This window comes from Oryctolagus cuniculus, chromosome 2, assembly GCF_051225735.1.
Source record: "Oryctolagus cuniculus isolate XC-2025 breed Fujian yellow rabbit chromosome 2, ASM5122573v1, whole genome shotgun sequence".
Lineage (NCBI taxonomy): Eukaryota > Metazoa > Chordata > Mammalia > Lagomorpha > Leporidae > Oryctolagus > Oryctolagus cuniculus.
Genome location: NC_142868.1, coordinates 79,778,457 through 79,795,630, shown reverse-complemented (window position 1 = coordinate 79,795,630; position 17,174 = coordinate 79,778,457). Strand labels below are relative to the sequence as shown.

Below are 17,174 nucleotides of genomic sequence, written 5' to 3'. Positions count from 1 at the left end.
CCAGAAGAGAACCATAAACGAAGTTCACTATCTCCAGTAAGCGAAGGAATCCAGGAGCCTAAAAGATCGAGTTAAGGGAAAGATAAAAACCAAACCAAACACGCTCTTAGGTTCCAGGAGGTGGACGGCACCTATCTCCCTGGGTCAGGACCCTGGAATCTCTTGGAAGGTGACCTGCAGTCACCTGGCCGCACTCTGGCCTGGGGCAGCAGGGAGTGGCCCCAGCTCTTCCCCGCAGCCAGAACCTCTCCGTGCCTCGGCGACTGTTCGCCCTTCCAAATCCACGCCTGAGCCAGGCTTCTTTCTGGTCCTCCTGAGCCATACTTCCATGGCCTGTGGACAGCTGCACTTGGATGTCCTGCAGCGGCTTCCATGCGCTCACAGTTCGACTCGCCACACTTTCCCTTCCTCATCTCAACTGGCGCAGACAGCAGCTCTCTCCAGCCAGGCTGCGGGACTGGGGTTTGGAGGACGGGCCCTGTCTCTGTGCTCTCGTTCCCAAAGGGCTGTCACCGAGAGCTGCGCTCCTGCCTCCTGGTGACCTCTGTTCCTGCGTCTCCTGCCCTCCATCCGCACAGCGCTGTCTTGGTTCTGGCGCTGCTGACCCATGCTGAGTTCGGCAGACGCCTGGTCCTGCTCTCCCTGCCTCCTTCCTTCAGGCTGAATCCAGCCGCCACACCGCTTCCAGGCTCTTTTTCTTTTTTTAAATTATTTATTTAATTACTTGAAAGTCAGAGTTAGAGAGAGAGAGAGATGAGAGAGATCGCTCACCTGCTGCAGCAGCCAGGGTTGTGCCAGGAGCCAGGAGCTTCTTCCTGGTCTCCTACAGGGGTGCAGGGCCCCAAGCACTGGGGCCATCTTCTGCTGCTTTCCCAGGCTATTAGCTGGAAGTAGAGCAGCCAGGACTCGAACCAGCACCCATCCGGGATGCCGGCATTGCAGGTGGTGGCTCTACCCACGATGCCACAGTGCTGGAAGACTCCTCTTCTAAAAGATCAGATCTAATTCTATTGCACTTGCCCTTCAAAACTTTCCAAAGTGTCCCATTGCCCGTTGGGTGGCATTCAAATTCCTTAAATGCTGCCTGCCTCTCCAGGCCCTCTGTACATGCCGGTCCAGACCAGCCCCGCCCTCCCCCGCCCCCCCCCCCCATCCCCCACCGGGCCAGGCTGCTGCCAGCTGCCTGTCTCCTGAGGGTGCCCCTGCCTAGCACGCCTCTGGCCTCTCTTCCCGTCCTCCATCATCTCCGGCTCCCAGCTCAGGCGTGGTCTCCTGTGGGTGGCGTCTCCACTGCGGCATATTTGGATTGAAATGCTGTTTCCATCTGCCTCCTTGCAAAGACCAAAAAGCATCCAGTGAAGAGAAGGGACAAACATCTGTGGCTTCCCTCTCTTGCAAAGACACGAGGGGTCTTCACAAAGCTCCTGGAAGAGGGGCGCTACGGAAAATCTACACCTGCATTTCAAAATGCTTTTGCCTCAAAATAAACTTATCTTTCAGGTCCATGAACTTTTTGAAGTATCCTCCTAGTACGTACCCAGCGTGTGACTGTTGACTGATTAGCTAGTTAGACACCTAGGGCCAAAGCTGCTGAATTCCAGAGACTCTGTAAGGAAAGGAAGGTGCCAGGCCTTTACCACTTTGCCCACGGTGTCTGGTCACCCAAGCCTGGACGGTATTAACCTTGGTTAATTTTTAATCTTAGGAGTGTGTATAATTTATTTTAGGCATATATTTCAACAAGAATAAAATCAGTGCAGAAGTCCTAATACTTGCGTTCTGTGTACTGTGTGTGGGACTCTGCCCTATGTTCTTTGGTACTGGTATCTCTATTTTATGGACACGCATGAAAACTCAGGTCAGGTAACGATTTTCCTGAGAATGCACAGAAAATCGGAATGGTGCTTTGACCCCAGAGCATCTGGCTCCAGAGTCCATGTCCTCACTGCTCCGCAATGAGGGCTCTGATAATACAGCAGAAGTGGTGACAGCTAGTGGACTCAGGGCTCACCACGGGCTAGGTTCCAAGTCCAAGGTTTTATGTGACCCTGGAGCACTTAGAGGAGCAGTGCTTTGCTTTCCGCATTTGTAAATGGGATTAAATAAGATGACACATGGAGTAGGGAACAGAAGGAGAGCCCAAGGCCAGAGCACGAGCAAAGAGACCAAGAAGCAGCGTGAGAACCGAGACGCGAAAGCGCCCTCCATGAGGCCAGGCAAGAAAGGGCACCTGGCTCTTTGGGTGTCTAGACGCAAGGTGTGGTCTGGACGGAAGTGTTTTCCTGAGCTGCTCTGGGAATCTGAAAGGCAGCACTGGTCCTTCCTCTGTGTGTTTCCTTCCTGTCCTGCTTCTTTCTTTTGTTGCATCAATGAGGGTTTTGTTTTATTTGGAGGCACTGTTCCTTACGTTTCCTGATTTTTATCTCTGCATTTTTCTAGGGATTAAAAGAGCTTAGGATCAGTGAAAACTAGAAAGAGGTTAAAGTAAATAAATGGAGTTTTCAGGCTTGAAATTGGTTTCTTACTCTGGGAGGTCTGCTATGTTCTGAAATCATGCAATCCTGGACTAGAAATGGCCACTGGGCCGATAAAACGCAGCCAAACTTCAGGCTGAACCATGCAGTGAGCGGGTTCATCCACAAGGGGAGCCCATGAGTAGTGCTGTGGCATCTCAGGGCTGTGGCATCTCAGGGCTGTGGCATTAGGTTGGTAAAAGCAAAACTGGATGCGAGACCCCAACAAACAAGCTGTCTTCTCGTCTTACCTCATTGATCAGGTTGGTTTCCTTCTAGAAATTTAGCATGTTCTTCCCTCTCTGGAAGGAGACAGTAAAACATTCCATTTTCAGTACTCTAGGTCTTGGGGTGAAATATTCTGAGATAGCCCATGATCTCAGGGACTCAGCTTTCTTCTACTTTAATCATCTTTGTAGTCTGTGAACTTTGCTTTCTTCCTCCTCCTCTTAATCTTCTTTTTAAAATATTTATTTATTAATTTTAAAGGCAGAGTTACAGAGAGAAGAGGAGAGACACGAAGAAAGACAGATCTTCCGTCCACCAGTTCCCTCCCCAAATGGCCACACCTGTCAGGGCTGGGGCAAGCTGAAGCCAGGAGCCTGGGCTACATCTGGCTCTCCCACATGGGTGGGAGCAGTTGAAGCACTTGGGCCATCTTCCATTGCTTTCCTGGGCGCATTATCAGAGAGGTGGATCCGAAGTGGAGAACCTGGGACTTGAATCGCTGCTCACATGGGAGGCTGATGTCACAGGCAGTGGTCCGACTCCGCACTCCAGTGCCAGCCCTGGACTAGGAGCTTAGGATGCTCTGCTGTCTTGGAACGCTGGTTAGTGATCGACCCATATGTTCACATTTTGAAGCACTGCAACAAAATAGAATTTGGCTTATCTTTGTTAATGGTAAAGTATAAATATATATTTTATATATAATATATATGTATATATAAATGTATATATCTATTTGTATAATATATATATATATTCCTATCTGCTAGCCTTGGAAGTGAGAACTGGTTTCTCTGGGACAGATGTGAAATCCCTCGTTCCCTTGATTCTCTTAGCCAACATCTTCAGAGGGTGAGCAACCTGCGTTTTGAGGTGGATGGCCCTGAGCAGTCTTCTGGTTTTAAAATCTTTAGAAAACTGCTTCTCAAATCAGGTGCCAATAGACATTATCTCACACGTATGTCCCAAGAGCGTTCTAGCCTTGAGAAGCTGTTATGAATGAAAATAGAGTATGCTTGGTGTGTATTGCAAAATGCTTGTGGAAAAAATTCAATGAAATGATGTGGATTTGGGGGAACATAATTGTTGAAAACCATTCAGTTTTTTCACAATATGCATTTTCATGAACATTTTGAAGACCCTTTGTATGCATGGTTTTCAACATTTTTTTGTCATCAAAATAAATGCATCTTTTAATTCCATTTTCCACACTTGAAGCACCATCATACGTATACTGAAAGGAACAGTAATACATTACCCCTAGTAAGTTAGCCTGCGTGATATGCTGAATCTCTGGGGACTGTGAGAAAAGGTGAGGTAAGCTGAGGAATATAACGAAGAGTCCTTGGAGGGAAAGGTGAGGGAAGACCCGCCGTGGAAGAAGAGTATCTGTCTCAGAGTACTTAGTACTGACTTTTGGGTGGTGCCATCTCATTGTTATCAAACCCAGATCAAGAAGTCATCTCTTGGGGCCGGCGCTGTGGCGCAGGGTTAACGCCCTGGCCTGAAGCGCCGGCATCCCATATGGTCGCCGGTTCTAGTCCTGGCGGCACCTCTTCCGATCCAGCTCTCTGCCTCTGCTATGGCCTGGAAAAGCAGTGGATGATGGCCCAAGTGCTTGGACCCCTGCACCCACGTGGGAGACCCGGAAGAAGCTCCTGGCTTCAGATTGGGGCAGCTCCAGCCGTTGCGGCCAATTGGGGAGTGAACCATCTGCTGGAAGACCTCTCTCTCTCTCTCTCTCTCTCTCTCTGCCTCTCCTTTCTCTGTGTAACTCTTTCACACAAATAAATAAATCTTTAAAAAAAAAATCTCACTGAAGGAAGCCCTAGACTCTGAGAGCTCTTGGCAAGCAGCCAGCCTCCCCAGCATGCGAGCCAGCCTTGGGGCTACAGACAGGGAGCTTCAAGGATGGGCACAGGCCACAAAGGGGCACCTGTGCTTGGTGGCACGGCAACATCTGAGGGTCCCTTTGGTTGCAGCAAGCCAAGGAGAATTCTCTTTGCATCTTTTTAAAAATAATGTATTCATTCATTTGAGAGAGAGTGACAGATATACAAATCTCCCATCTGCTGGTTCACTCCCCAAATGCCCACAATAGCTGGGGTTGGACCAGGCCAAGGTCAGAAGCCAGGAACTCAGTCTGGGTCTCTGTTGTACATGGCAACCACCTGCTTCCTCCCAGGGTGCACACTGGTGGGAAGCTGGAATCTGAAGCAGAGCTGGGGCTCTGATAAACGGTGCTCTGATAAAGGGATGCAAGTGTCCCAACCAGCGTCTTAACTGTGGGGCCAAACACCCACCCCAGACAGGTGCATCCTTATCTCTGCTTTGAAGGCAAATGGATCCTCAGGCAACAAAGAAAAGAGGTCACCAACGTCAGGACTGAAAAACCCAGAAGCTAGCCCAAGCTAGGGGAGAAGCAGTTTTAGCCTCGGTTGCTAGTGGAATGCTGTGTGCATGGTATCTGACTTGAAATATATAGACAGTTTTATTTTTATAAATACTTACCAAGCTTTTTTTTCTTTTCTTTTTTTTTTTTTTTTTAAAAGATGACCTAGGGGGACAAGAGAGAGGGATTAGATTACTTGCAAATATTCTCTTTTTAAAAATTTATTTATTTGAAAGGCAGAGCTACAGAGAGAGGGAGACAGAGAGAACTTCCAAGCACTGGGTCACTCCCCAAATGGCCACCACAGTCAGGGCTGGGCCAGGCTGAAGCCAGGAGCCAGGAGCCCCATTCAGTTCCCCCAGGTGGGTGCAGGGGCTCGAGCACTTGGGTCATCACTGCTGCTTCTTCCAGCACATTAGCAGGGAGGTGGATTGGAAGTGGAGCAGCCAGGATTTGAACCAGTGCCCGGATGGGATGCCAGTTTAACATGCTACGCCACAATGCTGCCCCTGGAAATATTCTTAGATCTTTCAAATAATACCTACACTGTCCAACCCAGCAGCTGCTAATCGCATGTAGCTCTTCAAATGCACAAAAATGAAGTGAGATGGAGCACGCTGCTCTTCAGGAACAACGGCTGTTTGTGGTAGTTGCCACATTAGGCAGGCAGATGTGGACACTTCCATCACTGGCAGAATGTTCCGTGTTGCTCTAGAATTTCCTGAGTCTCTTTGCGAATATTATGTAACTACTTGATTTTTTTTTTTTTTTTTTGACAGGCAGAGTGGACAGTGAGAGAGAGAGACAGAGAGAAAGGTCTTCCTTTGCCGTTGGTTCACCCTCCAATGGCCGCTGTGGCCGGCGCATCGCGCTGATCCGAAACCAGGAGCCAGATGCTTCTCCTGGTCTCCCATGGGGTGCAGGGCCCAAGCACTTGGGCCATCCTCCACCGCACTCTCTGGCCACAGCAGAGAGCTGGCCTGGAAGAGGGGCAACCGGGACAGAATCCGGTACCCCGACCGGGACTAGAACCCGGTGTGCCGGCGCCGCAAGGCGGAGGATTAGCCTATTGAGCCGCAGCGCCGGCCTACTACTTGATTTCTTTAAGTCCTCCTATCTCTAGTAAGTTCTTCAAAGATTTGCTATGACCTCTAAAGGAGCTTTTAACTATATGTCAACATAGATCTCAGTGTGTGGCATTTTATCAGTTTAGTATATGGAGGTTCAGCAAGGACCTCCTGACTTGGGCCAAATGCATTTTATTTTAAAAGTACCTGTGACCTACAAAGCTTGCAGGAACAACCTCCTTGGGAGCTGAAGTCAGTTGTTGTGGTTGATGAGCCTGAGTGCTAAAAGCTTTTCCTTTTCAGTTTTCTAAATTCGTAAGAAAGAGAAAAAAAAAAAAAAAAAAAAACCAAAAAGACAGTCCCCTATAAGTAACAACACTTGGAGGCGTCCCCTCTCCTGTTTTCAAAAGGAAAGTCCAATGAGATGAAAAATCTCCCCGAGAGGTGTTTAAGCTTTACGTGTCAGCACGGCCTTGGGTCCAGACAGGCAACCTGGCTGCTCTCATGGGAGCCGTGCATACAGTTAGGGTAATTACTCGGGGCTACAGCTGCCAACGTGATTTAGCAAACTCCTGCCTGCAAAGGGACTGATCATCCCTCAAGAATGGGTCCAAACTCATTGCAACTGCGCAGACCTCCCTGAGCTTTCCCTGCCACAGGCTCTTCAAGGTCTTTGGTAATTTGCATTCCGTAAGCCAGTGGAATTTCAGCTCCTTGAGGCAAATTTCATCCTGATGGAACACCAAGATGACATGCGTGCCATGATCTCATTGCTTAGGATTTCTGCTTTCTAATCATTCACGTGTGCTGTAGCAGGCAGGTGAGGGAAAAGTGTGTGGGCCTTCACGCACACTCCCTCACGTGTGAACAGCCCATGCTCTGCGAAACACCTCCCAGTCTCAGTAGCACTTAATGGTACTGTGTGGTGGGAAGGACAAGGAGGCACTGCAGGACTCACCAGACCAGGATCTTGGTCCTAGCTGCAAGTTAACCGGCCTGCAGATAGAAGCTTCCCCTTGTACACATGACCTTGAACCAAGATCAGAGGGGGTGGGTGGACAAACAGGTCTCCGTGTTCTGTGCTTGTAAAAGCAACAGGAGGAGGGAAACGTCCATTGCACAAGAAGCATACACACAGACTTGCACATTTCAAATCATATATTCAAATTGCTAGACAGAGTTTTGAAGTCTTTCAAGCATCAACCTGAACGAGAGTTTTGCTGCTACTTCTCTCGACCTCTTCATCAGTTCAGTAAGAGAGCCAGAAACACTCAATGTCTTTGGGATTCTAATGTGCTGATTTTTGCTGTGGATTCAGTTTCCCAGTTTATCCTAATTCTGAAGCAGAGGCCATGGTGGCTTGGCTTTTACTGGGAAATTTCTTTTATTTTTTTTAAAGATTTATTTATTTATTCAAAAGTCAGACTTACACAGAGAGAGGAGAGGCAGAGAGAGAGAGAGAGAGAGAGAGAGAGAGAGAGGTCTTCCATCCAGTGGTTCAGTCCCCAGATGGCTGCAACGGCTGGAGCTGTGCCGACCTGAAGCCAGGAGCCAGGAGCTTCCTCTGGGTCTCCCACACGGGTGCAGGGGCCCAAGGTTTGGGCCATCCTCCACTGCTATCCCAGGCTATAGCAGAGAGCTGGATCGGAAGAGCAACCGGGTCTCGAACCGGCGGCGGCCATATGGGAGGCTGGCGCCTCAGGCCAGGGCGTCAACCTGTTGCACCACAGTGCCGGCCCCAAATTTCTCTCTTAATTAGAGGAAGATGAGCACATTGAAGGTGGTAGGAAGCAGTGTCCCAGGCTGGAATCAGCATTTCTGGTTCTTAAAGAGTATGAAAAAGGAACAGAAATGGCACGAAGGCACACGAACGTAGCTATTCAATCCCACATGCATATAACCTTCTCCTCTTTCTCCATACCCCTAATCAGTGTTGCAAAGTACCAATTTTACATCATTATAAATTTTGAGACTTTTCAAAAACTTGTCTCCGCAGCCCTAAAATAAAACTATCTCTTAAAGGATCATCTAGTTCTGCGTCTTTTCCAATTTATTCTATCCACAAATTGGTAGATAGGATGTTTTTCGTTTAACAATTACCTGAGCTTTGTTAAGACCACAGCTGGCCCTTCAGGTGCCTACGAACTTGGGCAGCATCTCATCCTCATCCTCACTTCGTTAGTGTCCGTGAGGGCAGATTTTAATCTTGTCATGTTGTCTGCTTCATCCTGGCAGCCTTATGTATCGATCAGTAACTCAGGACTTCACAGCTCTTTGATCAACTAAAATATTGGGTATTCAGACCTAAAATATTTGGATCTGTATACAACTCTTAAGAAACCAGGTCTGGAAGCAGAATCAAATGTTAAGTCTTTGGTGTATGTGCCTTTTAAAAAAATTTCGTGGGACCAGCACAGTGGTATAGCAGGTAAAGCCGCTGCCTGCAGTGCCAGCATCCCATATGGGCGCTGGTTCGAGTCCTGGCTGCTCCATTTCCGATCCAGCTCTCTGCTATGGCCTGAGAAAGCAGTAGAAGATGGCCCATGTGCTTGGGCCCCTGCACCCATGTGGGAGACTCAAGAGAAGCTCCTGGCTCCTGGTTTCGGATTGGCACAGCTCCGGCCATTTCGGTCAACTGGGGAGTGAACCAGAAGATGGAAGACCTCTCACTCTCTCTGTGCCCCTCCTTCTGTGTGTAACTTTGACTTTCAAATAAATAAATAAATAAATATTTTAAAAAATTTTGTGTGGTTGGTTATTTCTCCTTTCTGTGCCTAAACACAGAACATCTGACATCAAATGGTATGCAAGATGTGAGGCTGGTTCAAATTCACCACAGGGAACTCTTTAATGTAGAATCAGTAGCCACAGTATCTATGTCACCTTCGTCAGTTAAAATTTAAGAACCCTTAAGGTTTCACAATTTATGTCACCCTTTTCAGTTCAAACTGTAAGATTCCTTTAAGTTTGTTTTTAAGATTTTTATTTGAGAGGCAGCATTACAGAGGGAGAGACAGAAAGATCTTCCATCCGCTGGTTCACCCCCAAGATGGTCACAATGCCCAAAGCTGGGCTGATCTGAAGCCAGGAGTCAGGAGCTTCTTCCGGGTCTCCCACGTGGGTACCCAAGCACAAGCACTAGGGCCATCTTCCAGTGCTTTCCCAGGCCATTAGCAGGGAGCTGGATCAGAAGTGGAGCAGCCAGGACTCGAGCCAGCACCCATATGGTATGCCGGCGCCGCAGATGGAGGATTAATCTACCATGCCACAGTGTTAGTCCCCAAGATTCCTTTAAATCTTTCTAGAGGCTCAAATTGTGGTATAGCACTTTAAGCCACAGCCTGTGATGCCGGCATCCCATATGAACACCGACTGGGTTGAGTCCCAGCAGTTCTTCTTCCAATCCAGTTCCCTGCTAATGTGCTTGGAAAAGCAGCAATGACCCAAGTGCTTGGGCCCTTGCCACCTATGTGGGAGACCCAGATGGGATTCCTGGTTGGCTGTTGGGGCCATTTCAGGGAGTGAACCAATGGATGGAAGATCTCTCTATGTGTAACTGCCTTTCAAACAAATCTTAAAAAAAAAAAAAACAAACAAACAAACAAAAAAAAAACCCACTGCTTTGTAATCTCTGTGCTCTCAAAGTGGGCAAGGGGCAGCCAAGTGCGAGTTTAAGACAGAAGGCATTCTGCGGCCTCTTCCCTTTGAAATAACACAAGGAAATAACACAAGCTAATTCAGTCCATTCGATTTAGGAAACAATAAATTTATTAGGTGCCTACAAGTACAGAATACAGAACGCTGCAGCAGGGGATTATCAAGAAGTGTAGGAATTGTGCTCTGCCCTCAAAGAGCTTACAATCTAGGCAACTCGTCAAGTAAGGCGTGGTGATAGGGCTTCAGGTGACCAAGCAGAATTCATCCTTTGAATTCCTGTTAAATCCTTTCCACAGGAGAGCCAAACAGTAGGAAAGAGATCTTTCGTGAAAGCAAGCATGACCTTGGCTTTGCCCAGGAGCACCTCTCTCAGCTGTTGCTTGCTCTCAGCATGGTTCCCCAAGGGGCCCTTTGTGTGAAGACAATCTCTCTGCTTCCTGAACCTTTCCCAGCGTTTCCTGTTTGCTCCGGTGCAGCTTGACTGTGGAATGATTACAGTCCAACTTGTTCTTCAACGAATTCACCTTCTGATTTTCGCTGACGCTACAGTGCTGCGCTTTGCAATCTGTGGTTTTAAGGGAGCGAGTGATGCAAAACAAAGGAAAGCAGGCCAGACGTTTCCCTTCCTTTAAACATTTAATAGTGCACGTACTGATTATATTCTGTACAGATATAAAGCAAGTTATAAACCTCTTCCTTTATTTATTTTTTTCCATTTAGACTGTATTTATGTAAAGTGTATTTACAATAGGGAGGGGGAAAAGCCTTGAGGTACAAAACCCAAAAGAATATCTGAGGTATAAATACAAGGATATTTTAAATAATAATCTTTATCATGCTTTATCTATGTTTCAAAGCACAGTGGACATGTGTACATGTTTCTTAATAGAATGGTATATACAACATACAATCTTATAAACCCAGAAGCCATCAAATTGAATATACAAGTATATCTTCATGAAGAGGAGCACTGATATTCAAAAATACTCAAATTGTAAAGCTCTAACCTGACCCCCCCCATTCTTCAAATAACCTTTGAAATAACACTGACAATGGTAACTAAATTATAACAAAATAAAAATCCTTCTTACAACTCTCATTCATACATTATTCACTTCTGATCCATACAAAATAAATTTATTAATACTGTCTCGAGTCAATCTTTATCATTACAGTAAAACCTGTAGAAAGACCGCCCTTCAAAAAAAAAAAAAAACAACTGTACTTTTTTTTTTAAAACTAAGAGTACTACCTTCCATTACCGCTACAATATATTTCGAGGGCACTATTAAGGAAAAGATAAAGAAAAAACACAAGAGAGACAAAACAAAATGTCATAAGACCAGAAAACCTTTTTGCTGATAAGGATAAACCCAATTAATAAACATGTGTGACTTTCAGGAAAGCTGCTAACAGTAACTAAAAAAGGAAAACCCTCATGGCTGAGTTAAATTTACAGGGATTTCCTGAGGACAGCTTCCTAAGTTCCATCCATAATGTCATAAAGCATTTCTGTTACAAACACAAAAACGGCGAGAATTTCAGCAGACAAAAAGTTTTGATGCTTGCTTCAGGAGTAACTGTTAAAGAGTCTTTAGCTTTTATATCTCAATCCAAAAGAAGAAAACAAAGGACAAAACCCTGTGGTTTAGCCAGTAAGGGGGCAGGGACAGAGCTAACCTATACTAGTTAAAAGTTCAGCTCTCTTTGCAATGAGATCTCAAAACAAAGTGTTTGAAAATGGGCCTACAGTTAGTTTTAAGGTCAAGAAAAGGTTGGTTGGGGAAAGAATATGCTTAACAACATGGGACAAAAACAATACCTGGACAGGGGGGTTGGGTCCCCTTCCCGGATGAATCCCTGGGCAGTCAGATATTCCAGGTCAAACTGAACCTGATACATCAATGTCCTTCTTGGAGGCGTCTCAGTGTGCCAGACACTGCATTACGACTTTCACATCTATGCCATTCAACCAGCAACAAACACACATCCAAATTTCTCTGTGCAAACCCTGCTCTGCTCGTGAGAGTACCAACTCTTCCAGTGGATACACCAGTCCCTCCACACATGCAAATAAAATGACATAGGTACACAAGAGAAGGAAACATCCTCACCATCTTTCACAATGTACTTAAAGAGTTTTGCTTCTCAGAAGCAATTTGAATAAGAATACAAATGCAATTTTTTTTTTGCACAGTCATATATTCCAGTCAAGGTCTATACCACAGACCTCAAACAATCAGGAAGCAGCTTTGAAAGTGTTATCAAATTGCTATAGTCCGTGTCTACACTCCAACTTGGACACGGAAGCCACTCTTCCAAGGACTGACAAGTTCTCGAAACCAGCATCTGGGTGGTGGACACAGTTGCTTTGCTTCAATAATCACCTAGATTTGCCGTCTTTGTAGTCAGTGCTCTGATTACTGAAGGAGTCTCGGATCTTCACCACTTCCGCTGCACACAAATGTCCGAAAGATTTTGTGTACCACTCTGGCATGTGGCCCCTGTAACAGAGAAGAAACACAGATAATTACTAATGTTAGAAAGTACTCAGAGAACCTCAAAAGAGTTCTGAACACAATTCCGTTCTTCAAAATAAAAAATTATTGATGTATTGAGAGAGAGAGAGAGAGAGAGCTCACTCCGTGGATGCCTGCACCATCTGGGACTGGAACAGCCTGAAGCCAAAAGCGTGGTGTGTAAACTAGGTCTCCCGTGGAGGCAGCAGGGACCCAAGCACCTGAGCTGTCACCTGCTTCCTCCCAGGCACGTAGGGCATGCAGCAGAGGATGGTGATGTACCCAGGCACCCCACCTGGCAGCTTAATGGCTGGGTCAAACACCCCCCGCCAGTTCTATTTCTTGATGAGCCTCATGTATGTGTACAAAGATTATGCTTATCCCCAGGTTAGTCTCTGGCTTGACCATTGCGAGTGTCTCCAGGAACAACATACTGAGATACTGAGTGAAACTGTTTAGGAAAAGCTTTGGTGGATCAGGTGGCTCTTTGGAGAACCTCCAACTTGTCAAGATTTCAAATGAGGATTTAACACAAGAACTTGCTTAAAAATAAAAAGTTTCCAGATTTTTTTTTTTTTTTTGGAGTCTGTATTTCTGCACTTCATTTATGTTCTGATTGAATACATGTTCACTTATGGCCTAATCAGCTGTTAAAGCGCATGTCACACTCTTCAAATGCCTCTGAAGGTAAAATAAGAAACATCTGCTTGCTAGTTCAAAGGCACAGAATACATCATTTCCTGTGGCTTCAAATTCATGGCACAACCACCTTATTCATACTGCATTAGTGTCCCATTTCCTAAGGGATCCAAAGCAGGAAGTGGTGCCCGAACAAGCAATGAACACAATGGTGTTACCCACAAGCACCTGTCTTCATGCAGCCCCTGTATATGGTGCTGTCTGTGGTCACTTAAGCGGCTATGCTGAGTAGCAGATACAAAGCCTGCATCTCAACATGTCAGAAAGTCAGGATCGGAACGTACCTCAGGTCAGCTCTGCACATGTAGGTGAGTTTGGATTTTCCTGGCCCGCAGGGTTCCATCAAATACCTGGATAAGAGCACATTAACCCTCACGCCCACCACAGCTGCCCGGTCGTGGTCCACGGAGGTGAGTAGCAGGGCACAGGCTCCTTTGGGTAAATTAGTTCTCCACGTTCTGCAAAGGCAAAACCAGGAGGAGAAAAAGATGGGATTTCCTGGAAGCCAGATGGAAAATGCTGCCCCACTCCTACAAGAGGCAGCTGCTGGGCCAGGCCCAGGGCTCAGGCCGTGTGACCCAGGCCTGGGTAAGTGGCAGCCCCTTAACCACTGTCCCCAGACTCCCTGGGGAGTCATTCTGCACCGAGCCATGCCTACAGAGCGTAACGTGTACAGTCACCTCTTCAAAAACAGAACCAATCTCAAATGCAGCTGACAACCATTTGGTTTCACAAAAATGTGAACGCGGGCACGCAAAGGAACAGTGCTGTGTTTGCAAAGTTCTGGACACATCACGTGACCCTGCGGCTGGTGCAGTGAGTTAAGCTGTCACTTGCAGTGCTGGTTTGAGTCCCAGCTGCTTCACATCCTATCCAGGCCCCTGCTAATGCGCCTGGGAAGGCAGCAGAAGATGGCCCAAGTCCTGGGGACCCTGTCACCCACCTGGGACACCAGCATGGAGTTCCCAGCTCCTGGACTCACCCTGGCCCAGACCTGCAGTGAACCAGTGGGGGAAGATCTGCCCCCTGCCCCTGCCTACTCCCCTTTTCCCCAACTCTGAAATAAATCAATCTTTAATGAAAAAAAAAAAGTGACTTTCCTCAAAGATTTTACGGATTACATAAGTCAGCCTTGACCACATCTCACTTGGGATCCAAATGTTATTTCCTGGCTCACTGACTTGCTAGCTGTTTCTAATGAGAAAATCTCTCCTAAAAGGGGCAAAACTCCGCGACCAGAGAGCAGCCACATTTGAATGTGCCTGTCTGTCTGAGCTCAGGGCCCAGAGGGGAACCATTTTCAGTGAGCAAAGTACGGCTGGAGTCAAAGCAGGTGGGGCCTGTGTGCATAGGAGACTGCGTTATTTTTCTGAGGGCACGCGTTCTGTTTTACATAACACTGTCGTCTCATAAGGTGCAGTGTGACGTAAGAGCGTCCTTCAAAAAGTTCGTGGAGAACAGAATTAAAAGAATTCGGCGCATTAAAAAGAAAACGAAAACCCACGCATCTGAGCAGGCTCAATGCTGCCCCTGCTGCCAACCATCTGGGAGCTCTTACCTCAACACAACGTAGTCCCGGGCAGGGTGGGGCGCCATGCTGTTTTGCACATACTGGTAAATTTCTGTTTGGCTGTCCAGGGTTTCAATCACTTTTGAATCCAACAGGTCTACGTCCCAGAGGTGCTGCTCCTTCAGCAGGCGCTTTAAGATGTCCTCAGGTGCAGCAGGGACTTCGATGGTTGCCCTCCAAAGCCTCAGAGGGGGTCCTTCACTCACCTATGAGGAGGGAGCATCCATGGCTCAGTGCTAAGACAATCTCTACACTCCTAGACCTGGGCACTGCGCTCCCTGAGTTTGTTCAAGAGTGAGACAAAAGGACGACAGAATAGCTGGGGTCAGGTCTGGTCAAAAGCACTGCACGACTCCTGGGTCCCCAGCAGGGTGAACGTAATGAAGACCACACACCCCAAAGCCAGCATGGCCACCCCACGGATCTCACTGTTTCTGCTTATGATGGTGGCAACAGTGACAGCGGCAGCGCTGCCCGTGGGTCCAGCACGCTGAGCCAGGCTGGACGCCTGTACCCCGGCAGGGGCTTTCCATCCTCACCAGCTGACTTCTCCCCCAGGTGCTCCTGCCTCCTGCTCACCAAGAGGCTGAGTGCAGATGGACTAAGAGCACAGGAGAGCACGGGGGGCTCCTGACCCAGTTTACGGAGAGAACCGTGCCTGCCGTAAGACGCCCATAAGCGCGACACCGTGAGTGAAATGCTCCGGGGAACTCCAGGGTGATGCCGTGGGACCCAGGGATCTCCCCAGAAGCAGTGTGAACCTCCCTCCTGGGTTAGAGGACTGCCCGTCCTCACCCGTGGCACCCGCCCTGACTCAGGGGCTCTGAGTCACCCCCAGATGCCCCAGATGTCCAGCTCCACTGGCCAACCCCAGGGCGAAGACTCACCTTCTTGTAGGACAGCTCGGCCTGCTCAGCGGTGGGGTGGCTGACCCACCCTTTAAACTTCTCCTTGATCTCTTTGAACAGGCTGTCCATGCAGTCCTGGAGGAAGTGCTTGTAGTCAGCGGCCTCCTCGCTACCCAGGCGTCCCAGTGCTTCCAGCGTGAGCGGCTTCAGCTCTTGCTCCGTATAGGAATTCCGACACCGGCTCATTTCCTCGGGAACCTGTGAGGCGCACGAGGGGCACAGCAGGTGAGCTCACCTGCACGTGTTTCTCAGTGTCCAACAGCTGAAGTGGCCGGGTAGAGACTGTCACAGGGATAGAAATGGACCGCCTCTGGGACCAGTGCTGTGGCATGGCGGGTAAAGCTGCCGCCTGTGGTGCAGGCATTCCATATGGGCGCCGGCTGCTCCACTTCCTATCCAGCTCTCCGCCATGGCCTGGGAAAGCAGTAGAAGATGGCCCAAGTCCTTGGGCCCCTGCACCCGTGTGGGAGACCCGGAGGAAGCTCCTGGCTCCTGGCTTCGGATTGGCGCAGCTCTGGCCATTGCAGCCAATTGGGGAGTAAACCAGTGGATGGAAGACCTCTCTCTCTCTGTCTCTCCCTCTCTCTCCTTCTCTCTGTGTAACTTCGACTTTCAAATAAATAAATAAATAAATACATAAAAAAAGAAACAGACCACCTTCATGAAGGTGACTTTAAAAACTCATTTTCAGGGCCAGCGTTGTGGCACAGAGGGTCAAGCCACTGCTTGAGGTGCCAGCATTTCAAATCAGAGTGCCAGTTCAAGTCCCTGTTGCTCTGCCTCCAATCCAACTCCCTGCTAATGCACCTGGGAAAGCAGCAGAAGAAGGCTCAAGTACATGGGCCCCTACCACCCATGTGGGAACCCAGATGGAGTTCCAGGCTCCCAGCTCCTGGACCACCATCAGCCATTGCGGCCATCTGGGGAATGAACCAGCAGATGGAAGACCTCACTCTCTCTCTCTCTCTGTCTCTCCCGCTCTCTCTTTCATGCTGCCTTTCAAATTAAATAAACCAAAAACAAACAAACAAAAAACCCCACTTATTCTTGGGTAAGGCGTTCATTTTTGAAAAATGAGAGTATCGATCCAGGCCACTTTCTCCTTCACAGATTTTTCGTTCCAGACAATGTATTGCGCTGGCATTTTAAGTACAGGGATATGAAGCAGGCAATTTCATTAGACATGAACTCTGAGTTTATCCATATGTCCAAGTGAGACATCCTCAGGACACTAGTGTATGCCATCTCCAGCTGGGAGAGGCTCTTCCTGTCAGGTGTGAACCAGCCTCAAGCCCAATTCAGTCCCTGCACACCTCCACCTCCACCACCTCCACCTCCACCTCCACCACCTCCACCTCCACCTCCACCTCCTTCCCAGCACCTTACCTGGAAGAGCTTCTTGCACTCGGCAATCATGTGGGCCAGACCTTGAGTGGCAGCTAAGTTCTCATTCAAATCCTTCTGATCCGGTTTGCCCACACTCTGTTTACGCTGCATTACCCTAGGTAGAAGGAGTCAGAGAAGGGAATGATTCAAGTGTTTCAAACACTTTCAACCCAGGTACGGATCAAGCGAACTGTTTCGCTGGGGCCTATCTGTTGTTAAGTGGTTCAAGAGAGCT

General features: G+C 48.0%; 1 protein-coding gene across 5 annotated transcripts in view; it reads right to left on the bottom strand.

Moving 5' to 3' along the window:
• Window positions 1-9,945: 9,945 nt before the first annotated feature.
• The window catches only part of DLC1 (DLC1 Rho GTPase activating protein), a 517,566-nt gene continuing 510,337 nt past the window's right edge, over window positions 9,946-17,174 (bottom strand). For all 5 annotated transcript variants that reach the window (XM_070068489.2, XM_051832520.3, XM_008274052.5 and 2 more), the window contains 5 exons: window positions 16,940-17,054; window positions 15,533-15,751; window positions 14,634-14,851; window positions 13,360-13,533; window positions 9,946-12,361 (listed from right to left, as the gene is read on the bottom strand). In XM_070068489.2, the coding sequence (XP_069924590.2) occupies window positions 12,241-12,361; window positions 13,360-13,533; window positions 14,634-14,851; window positions 15,533-15,751; window positions 16,940-17,054 (847 nt within the window). In that variant the 3' untranslated portion in view covers window positions 9,946-12,240. The remainder of the gene's footprint in view (window positions 12,362-13,359; window positions 13,534-14,633; window positions 14,852-15,532; window positions 15,752-16,939; window positions 17,055-17,174) is intronic.